Here is a 14,648-nt window from a genome sequence, read left to right as displayed (position 1 = left end):
GGGATGAAGGTCAGACCATTTGGGGTCCTAAAGAACTGGCCAGTGAAGGTCGCAAGGGTGCAGTTTTCCGTGAACTTCATTGTCATGAAGGGAGTGGACTACGACATACTGCTAGGCCGACCCTGGATGAGGAACGCTCGAGTTATTGAAGATTGGGGTAACAATCTCATCTTCTTGGGGAATAGAACAGAAGCGGCAAGGGTTGAGATGGATACCTAGAAGACTACCCTATCCGACCTTGATCCTATCTCAACCATGCTTAAAGGTGATGCACAGGCAAGCAAACCCTATGGGTCATTGACCAAGCACATCCCTTGCCCTAAGGACGAGCAGGATTGGATGCACGTCTTGGCAACCATTGACCTACCGTTCTCAGATGAGGAAGAGCTATATAGGCAAGCTGCTAAATCCCCAAGCATGCCAGCAAGGGAGTCCATCGTGCCACTCTGCATGATGGCAGGAAGCTCATGTAACCCAGGGAAACTTGTCTCATTCCATATCCCCACCAACAAGCTCGAACTTCATGAAATCATAGAGTACCTGACTGATAAACTGAAGGGCAACATGGCTGCCAATCTAAAACTCGTAAGTGATCTTTTGGCCAAGTCTGAGTGGAAATGGACCAAAATTCACGATCTGAACATACTATACAATTGGGCTTTAGTCACACTGACGAAAAGGAGATTGGAGAGGAAAGCCTGGGGAATGACGAGCAATTAGAGGGGCAAGACTCTGATGATGAGGAGTGCGAGGATTGCCGCTCTATTGGAGACGAGAGTGAAGAAGAGTTAGACATGGTAGAATATGACACTGAAGGGAGAACGATCAAACAGATCAAGGTAGACTCTAGGCCTAGAAGGGAAAGGGTAGGCTGGAATGAAAGACGAGTCATGCGGATGGAGTGCGATAGATCCTGGTTGGAGCACATAGGAGCCATGGATTACGAGCAGGCAGGAGTGACGCAACCATTGGTAGTTCTAGTGCTTAAGACGAATACACCTACTGAATTACGACCCCCTGGCGAAACTCCTTCCTCAAGCGAGGGATATGAGTTTAACTTGGAGTTAGAAGTCAATATGGAGAGTGATCCCGAAATACCCCAACCCTCTAAGGTCAGATGCACCAAAGGGGACTTGCCAGTCCACCTAAGGCGCAGACGGCTAAAGGAGGAGGCCAGGAAGTGAACTAAGGACTCAGAAGTAGAGAGGCAAAAGAAGTCGCAGGATCTTCCCAAACGCTTCACAAAGTTTAAGAAGGGTGATAGAGTGGTGATTCTGCTAGGAGCAAAGAGACAAGGGCAAACCGGTGAGCCAATTGAGGGACCCGCCAAGGTCAAGGAAGTCAACTTGGCAGGGGAAGGCGAGAAGCCTCGACGTATGTTCATTGCTAACGACTTGACCAAGGATGAGGAGGCTAAACTTGTTGCTCTCCTCGAGAGTATATCAACGTGTTTGCCTGGTCCTTGGAGGCACTTAAAGGAGTCGATCCTAGGGTTGTGACCCATAATATCCCAATGGTTCCAGATGCGGTGCCAACAAAGCAACGACCTTACCCTATGAATCCCAAACACGCCTATGTAGTGAAGGAGGAAATCGATAAGCTCCTGAAGAGGCGGGATTTATATACGAGATTGAGCACACAAATTGGGTATTACTTATAGTGATCGTTATGAAAAAGAATGGTAAAATTCAAGTGTGCGTGAATTACAAGAAAGTTAATGCCGCTACGAAGAGGGACAACTACCCGTTACCGTATACCGAGTACATGTTGGAGAGGGTAGCAGGCAAAGAAGCCTAGAGCTTCCTAGATGATTTCTCTGGCTATAATCAAGTGTAAGTGTACCCTAACGACAGGCACAAGACTGCCTTCGCCATGGAGTGGAGTGTATTCACCGGCATCATTATGCCCTTTGGGCTAATGAATGTACATGCGACCTTTCAACAATTAATGTGCACCATATTCAAGGATATGCTTAGACGCGAGCTAGAGGTGTTCATAGACGACTTATGCGTACACTCTAGTTGGCCGAACACTTAGAAAGGTTGAGAGTTGTCTTTGAACGGTGTCAGTTATACAACCTCTCTTTGAACCCCTTAAAGTGCTAGTTCTGGGTGAAGCACGGATGTATCCTAGGGCACATAGTGTCAAGGAATGGCATTGCCACTGACTTCTCAAAAGTTAGGGTCATTGTCGACCTACCACCACCCATTAACTACCAGGGCGTTTAGTGTTTCTTAGGCCATACGGGATACTATTGACACTTTGTACTGAATTTTGCACTGATTGCTAGACCATTGTACAAGCTATTGATCGTATTCAAGTGGACTGAGGAATGTCAGCGTGCATATAAAGAGTTGAAGAAGGCTCTCACCACTGCACCAATCTTACGAGCCCAGACTGGAGCATAACATTTCATGTACACATAGATGCCTCTAAGTTTGCTATTGGAGTTGTTCTATGCCAGCCTGGTGAGCATAACCTAGATTACCCTGTGAGTTTTGCCAACAGGCAGCTCACTGAAATGGAGATAAACTATTCCACTACAGAAAGGGAAGGGTTAGACATGGTGTTTGCTGTAAAGAAATTTAGGCATTATTTGTTGGCCACCCCTTCGTCTTTTTCGTTGACCATCAAGCCTTGCTTTATCTCGTGAACAAGCCGTGCGCTACAGGTCGCATAGCTAGATTATTACTTCTCTTGTTGGAATTCGATTTCTCTGTGGTTGTACATAAGGGAAAGTAGTACTACATGGCTGATCGCATGTCCCGCATACCTACAGAAGAAGCTGTTGGACAAGGCATACCTGACGACCTACCGGACGCTCATCTCTTTGGCCTATCAAGTGAAAGAGACTTGTTTAGAGCCGATTTGACGCCATATGGGGCCGATGATGTAGTTCAAGTGCTAGAGAACGGTCTACCTGAGAGATCTATTGAGAAAGCTAGGCTAAGGAGACTTATCTTAAAGATCCAGCCATACCAACTGATCGCCGGCCAACTCTATAGGCTAGAACAAGACAGTTTGTTGCGTAGATGTGTGTGTGAGCACAAGATGCACGATGTATTGAGAGAAGCGCATGGTGGAATAGATGGAGACCAACAATGACCCTGACTTTTGAGAAGTCAGTGGCAATGCCGTTCCTTGACACTAGGTGCCCTAGGATACATCCGTGCTTCACCCAGAACTGGCACTTTAAGGGGTTCAACGAGAGGTTGTATAATCGACACTGTTCAAAGATAGCACTCAACTTTTCTAAGTGTTCGGTCCAACTAGAGTGTACGCATAAGTTGTCTACGAACACCTCTAGCTCGCGTCTAAGCATATTCTTGAAGATGATGCACATTAATAGTTGGAAGGTCGCATGTGCATTCATTAGCCCAAAGGGCATAACAATGTAGGCAAATACACCCCACTCCGTGGCGAAGCCAGTCTTGTGCCTATCATCAGGGTGCCCTTGCACTTGATTATAGCCAGAGAAGCCATCCAGGAAGCTGTAGGCTTCTTTGCTTGCTACCCTCTCCAACATGTGCTCGATATACGGTAAGGGGTAGTTGTCCCTCTCTGTGGTGGCATTAACTTTCTTGTAATTCACACACACTCAAATTTTACCATTCTTTTTCATAACGATCACTATAGGTGATAACCCCATCCGTGTGCTCAATCTCATATATAAATCCCGCCTTCAGGAGCTTATCGATTTCCTCCTTCACTACATAGGCGTGTTTGGGATTCATAGGGTAAGGTCGTTGCTTTGTTGGCACCACATCTGGAACCATTGGGATATTATGGGTCACAACCCTAGGATCGACTCCTTTAAGTTCGTCCAAGGACCAGGAAAATATGTCGACATACTCTCGTAGGAGAGCAATAAGTTTAGCCTCCTCATCCTTGGTCAAGTCGTCAACAATGAACACAGGTCGAGGCTTCTTGCCTTCCCTTGCCAAGTTGACTTTCTTGACCTTGGCGGGTCCCTCAATTGGCTCACTGGTTTGCCCTTATCTCTTTGCTCCTAGTAGAATCACCACTCTATCACCCTTCTTAAACTTTGTGAAGCGTTTGGGGAGATCCTGCGGCTTCTTTTGCCTCTCTGCTTCTGAGTCCTTAGTTCACTCCATGGCCTCCTCCTTTAGCCATCTGCGCCTTAGGTGGACTGGCAAGTCCCCTTTGGTGCATCTGACCTTAGAGGGTTGGGGTATTTCGGGATCACTCTCCATACTGACTTCTGACTCTGAGTTAAACTCACATCTCTCGCTTGAGGAAGGAGTTTCCCCAGGGGGTCGTAATTCAGTAGGTGTATCCGTCTTAAGCACTGGAACTACCAATGGTTGCGCCACTCCTGCCTGCTCGTAATCCATGGCTCCTATGTTCTCCAACTAGGATCTATCGCACTCCATCTGCATGACTCCTCTTTCATTCCAACCTACCCTTTCCCTTCTAGGCCTAGAGTCTGCCTTGATTTTTTCGATTGTTCTCCCTTCAGTGTCATATTCTATCGTGTCTAACTCTTCTTCACTCTTGTCTCCAATAGAGTGGCAGTCCTCATACTCCTCATCATCTGAGTCTTGCCCCTCTGATTGCTCATCATCCCCCAGGCTTTCCTCTCTAATCTCCTTTTTGTCAGTGACTAAAGTCCAATTGTATAATAGGTTCAAATCGTGAATTTTGGTCCATTTCCACTCAGGCTTAGCCAAAAGATCACTTAGGGGTTTTAGATTGGTAGCCATGTTGCCCTTCAGTTTATCGGTCAGGTACTCTATGATTTCCTGAAGCTCGAGCTTGTTGGTGGGGATATGGAATAAGACCAGTTTCCTTGGGTTATGTGAGCTTCCTGCCATCATACAGAGTGGCACGATGGGCTCCCTTGTTGGCATGCTTGGGGATTTAGCGGTAGGTCAATGGTTGCCAAGACGTGCATACAATCCCGCTCGTCCTCAGGGCAAGGGATGTACTTGGTCAATGACCCATAGGGTTTGCTTGCCTGTGCATCACCTTTTAGTATGGTTGAGATAGCATCAAGGTCGACTAGGGTAGTCTTCTAGGTATCCATCTCAACCCTTGCTACTTCTGTTCTATTCCCCAAGAAGATGAGATTGTTACCCCAATCTTCAATAACTCGAGCGTTCCTCATCCAGGGTCGGCCTCTCAGTATGTCGTAGTCCACTCCCTTCATGACAATGAAGTTCACGGAAAACAGCACCACTGCGACCTTCACTGGCCAGCTCTTTAGGACCCCGAATGGTCTGACCTTCATTCCGTTGGCCAATGTGACATTGAACCTAGCCGTTTCCACGGGTGGGTTTCCCCAGGCTGTAGAACTGCATGGCTCAAGACACTGACACCGATGCCTGTGTCTACGATTCCTTTTTGTGTTACATCCCCCAAGGCTAAGATAGGTAAGACTGCATGCATCTCAGTGCCTTCCCAAAAAGCATTGACTTGCAATGACCTTGGAACTGAGTGTAGCATTAGGCTTGGAATCTGCGTGATTGCACCCTACTCTTGCAAGTCAGTGGCAGTGTGCTCCTCTTTTCCCTCCACCCAGTGCTTTAATTCTTGCCATAAGGAAGGGTGCTGCCGAAGCAGATCTCCTAGGCTCAAGGTTACTGGCGTGGTTACTAAAGTGGTGAGGAGGTTGCTGGGTGGTTGCCTTCCTCCTTGGTCAACACTCTTTGGCCATATGTCTTGGTTAGCTTGCTGACATGCTTCTTCCTGGTCTTGCCTCTGTGGCATCTCATGTGGTGTGGGTGCATTCCCCAATTGAGGTTGCAATGGTGAAACGGGTGTACTCACACTAGAGAGATCTTCAATTTGGTCTTCCAGTATGGGCTCTACATCCGTAAGGTGTTCCTGGGCATCCTTGACCCCTCCTTGACTTTGGCTATAGCCTCAAGTTGCCGTTTGGGGTGGCGGTATTCCCCTACCTTGGCACTCCCTAGTTCTGTTGTCTTAGGAGATGAGGTCTCTGCCTCTGCATCAATGACCCTCTTTCTTGTCACTAGCATTGTAGCTTCCTCAGTCTTAAGGGTAATCTTTGCGTCTGTTCTCTTTCTCCTTCTCCTCCGACTTTTCTTTCCCAACGAGGTTGCATCCAAGTTACTTGCCCCAGGCAATGAGATGCTTGCCTGTTTTGTCTGTGCTCGCGTCATGACATGTAGTGGGATGGGCATACCCTCACTGTCAAAGGTCTCCACACTGAACAGCCCCAAGGGTACTGAGGGCACGTTGGTAGAACTAGTTAATGGCTTCTGTTTAGGACAGTCAGGAAATAGGTGTGTGATTCCACACTCAGTGCATCGAAGGTCAGCTTTGTCCTTGTTTGCATATTCCCTTTCCGGGCAGCGTGATGAAATATGGCCTCGATGACCGCAAGTCCAGCATGAGATCGGATCTTGGCTTGGTCCTCCAAAGCCTCTACCTCTTTCTCTACCTAGGGCCATCACCGGTACTAGTTGGTAGTCCATCAGGAGGACTGGCTTGCCTTCCTCATCATAGGATATGTATGGGTTCACGTAGGTCTCCTCTTCACTAGGCTCTTCCACATAGTGAATAGGAGCCTCACTCAGTGGATGGGTTACATAGGGCCCTGGTGGTCTAGGTATGCCCGTTGGGTTCATCTCTAGCCTAGGAATGGCCTATCTTGCGTCATTTGGTGCTGGAAGCACAAACTGGACTCCCCTGCCAAAGAGGTTAGGTGGCCTGTTGCCTAAGTATGGAGGGTTGTATTGCTGCACATATGGGATTCTCCTTGGCAGTCTGCAATGTAATGCGTCATGACCGAACCTACCGCAGTTCGAGTACAGCCTAGATCTAGGATCTTGGCACTCGGTTGGGAGGTGGTTACCGCCACAGTTTATACACTGCACATGCGACCGCACAGGTTTCCTCATTTGGTATTGCAATCGTGCAAGCTCCATTCTCACCTCAGCCAGCTCCTGGTCTTGGTCAACACTCTTTCCCTTATCCTGTATGCTAGAAATCTCTCTCTCCTAAAACTGTCGACCGCTCTGGAGCTCTCCGACTTGTATTGTCCTGATTGGTGTTCCTCATGCTTCGCTCCCTAAGCTGATCGTCCACCCTTATTGCCTCTTCAAAGACTCTAGCTAACACATCTCGGTGTAGAGTGGAGTTACTAGCCAAAGCCTTGTAGAGCTCCTCGCTTCGAATTCCATTTATAAATACGGTAGACACAGCCTTCTCGTTAGGTCGCTCATTTGCAGGGATCCTCTTGAAGAGGCTACGCACATGAGTGACATAGTCCCTTACGTCTTCCTTTTCCCTCTGACTGACATTCATCAACCGAACGATGAGATTGTCAGAGTACCCTGCCTCAAAGAATCTCTTGATAAAGAGGTCCTTAAGACGTGCAAAGTTTGTGCGCTCAGCTGCATCTAGACTAGTGTACCAAATTCTCCCCTTATCACCTAAGCACTAACGAAAGCTTGAGAGTGTTGTGCAAGGTCCGTGAGATCGTTTGCTTCGCAAACTTGTTCAAATTGCTCCATAAAGCTATATGGGTCATTGTAGGTTCATACTTGTCTAGCTGCTTTGCTACAATAGGGATTCTAGATTGCCCCTTTGCCCCTTGCATGACCCTTGATCCCGAGAGTAATGCGGTGGCTAAGGCTGTTGCGCTCTTCTGCTCAGCAGATGTATTGTCCATGAGGCGCTTGGCTACCAGTTCACTCAACAATAAGTCAACCTCTGCTGCTCGTTCTCTCTCTGCATTTGGCCCTACTTTGGCTGCACTAGTCAAGGCTAGCACATGTCGGGCCTTGTACATGTCTACATCTTGTTGGAGTTTCCTAGCCTTCTGCTCGTTGTTATAGGCAATTATGCTCTCTAGCACCTTTCTAATCGCCTTTCTTTCCTCTTCTAGGCTTGCTACCACTTCCTCTACTGGTCTGCCCTAAACTATTGTCCTAGTCAACAAGTCGTACTCATTGACTAACTCCTGCACTAAGACTGGGAATTCTCCCAAGTCCAATCGGTCCTCTCCTTGTTCACCTCGTGATCCTGACATTGCTCCCACTTCTAGCTCCATAAGGTCGTCGATCAATTTGAGTAGCTCCGGCAGCGTCCGATCCTCTATGTTGTCGCCTTTTGGATCTTCGTGTCCTCTAAAGGTCCTACTGATGGGGCTCTCAGGCACCCAACTATGTTTTGGGATCTTCTCCTAATAGTGGGTTCCTTGATGTTATTATATCTCATGATGAGTTCCTTGTTATTGAAAGCAATTGTCAATCTTATTCACAAGTCGTGCTTCGTCCTTTCTAGTGCTCAGTCCGAAAACAGACTTTTTCTTTTCTTGTAGTGCACCTTTGGTGATAAAATCAAAAGTGAGGTGCAGATGCAGGAAATGCTCAATGCAAACTCTACTCTTCTCCTCACATTAGTAGCCTGATATGGCTCTAAGCGCAGGTTCTGGCTGATCTAAGGTCTTACTGAAAGTCCATGCTGCGTTCTCTATTCTGCTTCAAGGTTGGTTGGTTGGTTACCGAAAGTCAAGTCAAGTTCTAAATTCGGTAGACTCAGTGTTTAGCTGTTTGGGGTGAATCCTTGGTTATCCTGTGTGGTCTTTGGCTTCTAAGGGTTAAATTGGGTTTCCAAGGGGGGTCAGAGATATGAACAGGGTGGCCAGGACTATCAGGAAGGTTCAAAAACCCTCTATTTTAAGTTCTGGTGAAGTGGTTCGATTCTCAGAATCGAACCGTCCGATTCTAGGAATCGGACGGACTGGTCCAATTTTGAGACTCGAACAGGGTGATCCGATTTTGAGAGTCGGACAGGGTGGTTCGATTGTGAAAATTGGGCAGTCTGATTTCCACTTTGGTCCGATTTTCCTAGTCGGATAGGGGGGTCCGACTCCTGTGATAGGACGAGTGGTCCGATTATGGCGCTAGGACCAATGGTCCGATTCTCACACTAGGAAAAGTGGTCCGATCCTTGCAGTTGGTCCGATTTTGAGACTAGGACACGTGGTTCGATTTTGAGACTGGGTCCGACTGCTGGAATCGGATCGGTCAGACGGTCCGATTCTCGCAGTCGGATCGTCTAACTCCAGCAATTGGACGGTCCGACTCCAGAAATCGAGTAGTCCAATTCTGGGAATCAGACCCAAACAACTTGGTTCGACTGCGTAGACGACAGCTCGCAGGTTGCGTGCGATGACTCAAGCTCAGTGCCTACTCCATGGAATCATCTAGTGCCTTCCAGATAGGTGCAAAACACTACAAGGAAATGCCAGACATACTTGGAATCACTGTGGTGCTCGAATCGAACGGCACTGTGGTGCTCGAATTGAATGGCACTCCAGAATTTGTGCCCCTATTTCCCTGTTTCTAGTAGCAGCAGAACCCTTTCTGTTTTCCTTCTTTTTCCTATCCTAATCTTAACCTAATGCAACAAAAATAAAAAACAGAGATGGAGATGGATGGTCCTACTCTAATATTCAATAACAAATCAAAATACTTACTTGCTCCAAGGATTAAAACGTCCTAAATCTCCTAACTATCTCGAGCACCGATTCGGGCTGCAAACCCTACTTCTATGCTCGATTCGATGCGTGCGGTGCTCGAGGCTCGATTTCGTCGGTCCCGGCAATGGAACCAAAATGAAGGGGAGCTACGGAGCTCTACCCCGAGACCTACGGACCGCTTATTGATCAAGCGTTTCAAGCCGAGCGGCCATGGCTACCTCTCACATAGCCGACGCGCAATGCCTACCTTATAGGTGTAGTGAGCTTACCTTGATGCTCGATCGAGTTCCCTCCTCTCTCTTGCACTCCAATAGCTCCACGATCCTTGCGGCAAGCTCAAGCAACCTCGAACGCTCTCCATCAAGTTCCATCCTCCATAGCCGCGCGAGAAAAGAGAAGAGAAGAGAAGAAGAGAAGATGGGGAGCTTCTTCTCCACGATCCCTCACTCTCACACACACTCCCTCACTCCCTCACACTCCCTCAATCCCTCACACTCCCTCAATCCCTCACTCAAGCACAAAAAAGAAGGCAAGAAACAAGAGAATAAGAAGAAGAAGAAGCTTTGGCCACACACAAGAATGATCTTCTCATTCACTTTTGAACTTTATATACATGTCCTACTTTTTGGGTGGTCATCCCCACTTTTTACATGGCCGGCCATTAGCCTAGACCCTCTTTTCCTATTTCCCACCGTTCTAACTTATCCCATTCCCAACTAGTGCATACAATTTGCACAGGAGTGAGCCTGGCACTCTTTTACAAGGATTCGGGAGCGCTTTCACAATTAATGGTGCCCTTTTACTCTTTTCTTTTCTCGAGGCGACATTAAGGCCTTCTGGAGAGGTCGTCATTCAAATTTTTCAAGGTCTGACTTCCATCCGGGGCGCCTTTTCCTTCCTTTGTCCTGTGCCCTTTCGATTATCTCCTTTTTCCATTTTCCCGGGTGCACACCACCCCCTCTCCTGTTGGTGCACCTCAAATCTCTATTAGGAGAGTTATTAACTCTTAAGCTAAACGACATTTTTTTTGTCCATATTTCCCCTAATGTAGAAATCTCATTTCGTCTTTTTTTCATACTTGTAAGAAGAGAGTGCATTGTGATGGGTGTAGAGGTAGCTTTTGATAGGATAAGAGCCATTTGGCTGTGTAGCCAACCTCTCTTTTCTACCTCTCTCTTAGCCCTTGCTTGTAGAAGTTACATGACACAACGGAACAGAATCTGAGCAAGTAGTAGAGAACACACAACAAATATGAGAATAATAGAGACTACTTTAATTTCAACCGAATTAATACAAAGATGGCTTTGTCCACTTGTGCGCTTTCAATGTGAAACTTAGATGGTGATCTAGATAGATGATAAGCAAAGAACTTAAGGGTAGCTAGAAGAACTTTGACTTGGTGAAAAAGCTTTATGATGGCTTTAGAGATGTTTTCCTTTTATAGCTTGGGAAGGTAGTCTGGTCAGCAAGTTCGACCATATTATAAATCTTCCCTAGTTGGCCGGGGAATATTTTCTTTATCATTAGGTCGAGGGTGCTACCCCCGGATCCTTGTTAGTGAGACCCCCCCCCCCCCCCCCCCCCCCAGCTAGGGTCCACTTTCGCGACCCCCTAAGCCCCAAAATAAGGGTCCGTGGTGATAACTCCCACACCCTGCAACTCGATGCATTTTGCCTCAAGTTATTATCAGCATAACTACTCTATCTAATCCAAATGTTGGATTCACAAAGGTCATCTTTTTACCATCTGGACATATAGACCTCACCTGACATACAAGTCAAGACCCACCCAAGGTCCATGATCACACATGGCTTCTCCTCATAATGGGGGCCTTATAACTTTGAAAGAACCATGGATCATTGTTGGCACCTTACGAGAGTGAGGCGTTGAGCATATCTAACATTGCTCTCCCTCTTTCTAATTCAACCAAATTGCTTCCTCTTCAACATTTTTTCTTGACTATCATTGCTTTAGCATCGCACTACATATGTTCCACAATTATGATGAGAGAATACACCAATATGTTATTGGGCACCCTTATCATGTAGCCCATACACTAAACATGTTCCACAATTATGATAAGAGAGTACACCAATATGTTATCGGGCGCCCTGACCTTGTAGCCCAAGACTAGTAATGGGCAGCCGGTGTGAATGATGCTACCCAAAACCTCCTTTCATCTCACATTTGCAACAAGAGAGCGGGGGGAGAGAGTGTGTGCGTGCGTGCGTGCATTGTGGGTGGGTACAAAGGTAGGCTTTGCTAAGGAAGGAGCCCTTTTCCCCTATCATCATCATCATCATCATAATCATCATCCCCCATCTCTGTGTAGTCTTACCTCTCTTTCGTTCTCCTCTCTTTCTCTCTCGCCCAAGCTCTCCACCATCGTCATAGCCCCCTCGTTCCTGTCCCCACCTTTCCCCCCGCAGCCATGGCCAGCCCCTGTCCCCCTTGACCCCTGCCCAAAACCCTACCTTTCGTGTCAGTAGTCTTTCTGTCTCGTCGCCGCGAGAGAAAGCTATGGCAACGCATAACATGTACGCCCTGCTCGGGGACGACGAGAACGACGACATCTCCGGTCTCATCGCCCGCGCTGGAGCTGCGGTGCCAGCTCCTGCGAAAGAACCCAAAGAGTCCAAGCTGCCGTCGCAGCAGCAGCCGGCAGCGAAGCTCCCTTCTAAACCACTCCCTCCTGCTCAAGCTGGTAAGACTGGACCCCTTTTATTGTATTAACCTTCACAAAATCTCCTGATCTGAGTCCATTTCTTGTGTGCTTAGTTGATGTGTTTTGTTAATCATTATTTAGGGTTTTGCCAGAAAGTTAGGGTTTTGATTCTCTCTGTTATTATGCTGTGGCATGATACTTCCTCTTAGTGACTGATAAATCGTCTGTAAATACCTCTGCTCAGTGTTATTGCAGAGAAGTGCATTCGCATAGTCTCAATTTCAGCCTTGTGTATTTGCATCATCTCAATTTCATTTCGTTTACACTACTGCTGTGTCAAGCTATGCCATTTTGCACTTAGGACAAATGTTGTGTGAATCAATGCTATGGGGCTTTGAATGACCACGCTGCACTGAATGATGGTGTACTTCCTTAATCTTGTGATCATTTTTGCACTGAATGATGGCGCACTGCCTTATTCTAGTGAGGGAGGCACAAGCTGATGGAGGTAGGGGCAGAGGGAATCGAGGTGGTCGGGGTGGAGCCAGAGGCAATTATGGTAATCGGGGCCGAGGCTTTGAAGGGGGTTTCAATCGGCCCAACAGAGATGCTCCTCCACAAGGAGACCAGGGCGAGTACTTTAATCGGAATTACAGTAACTATCGCAATGGGAATGAGTTTCAAGGTAACAGGGGTGGTGGTGGTGCAGTCAATGGAGATTCTCCATCATTAGGAGATGATGGTGAGGGTGGACGTCAGAATGATGGTTACAGAGGCCGAGGCCGTGGACGTGGACGCGGTCGTGGATATGGCTATATGGATGGTGAAGAGCGCTTTGGACGCCGTGAGTATGATCGCAAGAGTGGCACTGGGCGCGGGTACGTGCAAACATTACAGCTCATGCAAACAGCTCATGCAAAGTGCTATACCAGAGCTGAATTGATATGTTTACTTGTTTCATATGGTTTGTTCTCCAAGTTTACCAGATAGAGATATGTTTTCAGGAATGAACTGAAGCGAGAGGGTGCTGGTCGTGGCAATTGGGGTATTGAGGTTGATCAAAGTGCTATGCAGTAAGTGGATCAATTCATGTAACTTTCTTTCCTAGGCCTGGGTAGCCTGTCTAGGGCTTTTGTTCTCACCCAAATAATGGCTAAATTGTGTTGATCTGGTTAGGGATGCTGTTGAAGTGAATGTTGAGGATGAGAAGCCTGCTGTCGTGGAGGATTCTGAAAAAAAACCTGTTGATGAAACTCAGCCAGAGTCAGAGGATGCTAGCAAAAAGAAAGAGGCAGAGGAAGAGGAGGACAAGGTTACTGGTGCCTATGCCATGTCTTCCTTCTTCCTTTCTCATTGTTGACTGAGTGAATGTGATTAGCTGATTTTATTGATCCGTTATGTGCAGGAGATGACTCTTGATGAGTATGAGAAAGTTATGTCTGAAAAGAGAAAGGCACTTGAAGCCATGAAGTCTGCGGAGAGGAAAGTCGCTCTTGACAAAGATTTTGAGTCCATGCAATTAGTAGATAAAAAGACTGACGAGGAGGTTTTCTTGAAACTGGTAAATGTCTCTTAACTATTTATGTTGTTGATGCATTTCATCTGCTGCATGCAGTTGTCATTATCTTACTCCTTACGTATTGGTAAATGTTATTAGGGTACTGACAAAGGCAAGCGGAAAGAGGTTTTGGACAAAGAGGAAAAAGCTAGAAAGGTACATCAGTGATTACTTCTACTACTTGATGACTTCAATGCATTTTTATCTTAATGTGATATTCCCTTTTTTGAAGGCTGTGAGCATCAATGAGTTCTTGAAGCCTGCTGAAGGTGAGGGGTACTACAGTCCAAGAGGTGGGCGTGGTCGAGGCGGGCGTGGTCGAGGTGAGCGTGGAGGTGCTAGAGGTGGCTTTGGAGGGGGCTACAATAATTTACGGGAAGCTTCAATGGCCCCCCGCATTGAAGACCCTGGTCAATTTCCCACCTTAAGTGGAAAGTAAGGTCACATAAGTATTGTGACATCTCAGAGACATGGTTATGAGAGTGGCATCATCTTTGCTTCTCTATCAGCTGCAAATGATGTGGTCATGCTCGTTTTTGTAGGGAAAGCATGTTAACTGGGTTGAATCAGCTGTTAGCCCCAACTCTCTCAGTTGTTTTCTTCGGTGCTTTGTATAACGCTCACAATTAGATCGGTGTAGTAAATTCTTTTATGGAGAGGTGTTCTGCAGTTTGGTTTGGATTCAAGATGTTTACTTTTGAGAGATTTTGACATTCTATTTCCAGTTTTCTATTCGTTCACACTGGAGATTCTTCTGCGTAGGTTTTGACTGTGTATTTCTTATATTCGTTCTCATGTCAGTGGATACTTGTGCAGTGTAACTGGTCTTAGTTCATAGTGGAGTGACAATTTGTTGCCAGTAGTCACACCCAAGCACTTAAACAAACATAGCATACTATTAAAGCTTAGCCCGAGTTAAGGAAGGCAAGGCTGTGGCTTCTCTGTTTATG

General features: G+C 46.8%; 1 protein-coding gene across 3 annotated transcripts; it reads left to right on the top strand.

Moving 5' to 3' along the window:
* Positions 1-11,718: 11,718 nt before the first annotated feature.
* Positions 11,719-14,384, top strand: LOC148021983 (Hyaluronan / mRNA binding family). 3 transcript variants are annotated; one of them, XM_087697535.1, is made up of 8 exons: positions 11,719-12,179; positions 12,625-12,771; positions 12,850-13,018; positions 13,145-13,213; positions 13,317-13,452; positions 13,546-13,701; positions 13,798-13,854; positions 13,931-14,384. In XM_087697535.1, the coding sequence occupies exons 1-8, from the start codon at positions 11,996-11,998 to the stop codon at positions 14,135-14,137; spliced, it is 1,125 nt and encodes a 374-aa protein (XP_087553661.1). In that variant the 5' UTR covers positions 11,719-11,995; the 3' UTR covers positions 14,138-14,384. The 3 variants fall into 3 exon arrangements, with proteins under 3 accessions (XP_087553661.1, XP_087553662.1, XP_087553660.1); XM_087697536.1 differs by lacking the exon at positions 12,625-12,771 and having other exon boundaries at positions 11,720-12,179; XM_087697534.1 differs by having other exon boundaries at positions 11,720-12,179; positions 12,625-13,018.
* The last annotated feature ends 264 nt before the right edge of the window (positions 14,385-14,648 follow it).

This window comes from Lygodium microphyllum, chromosome 17, assembly GCF_053477565.2.
Source record: "Lygodium microphyllum isolate KBCC chromosome 17, Lygodium_microphyllum_v1.1.10, whole genome shotgun sequence".
Taxonomy (NCBI): Eukaryota; Viridiplantae; Streptophyta; class Polypodiopsida; order Schizaeales; family Lygodiaceae; genus Lygodium; species Lygodium microphyllum.
The sequence above is the reverse complement of the archived record's forward strand: the minus strand, read 5'-3'. Positions and strand labels throughout refer to the sequence as shown.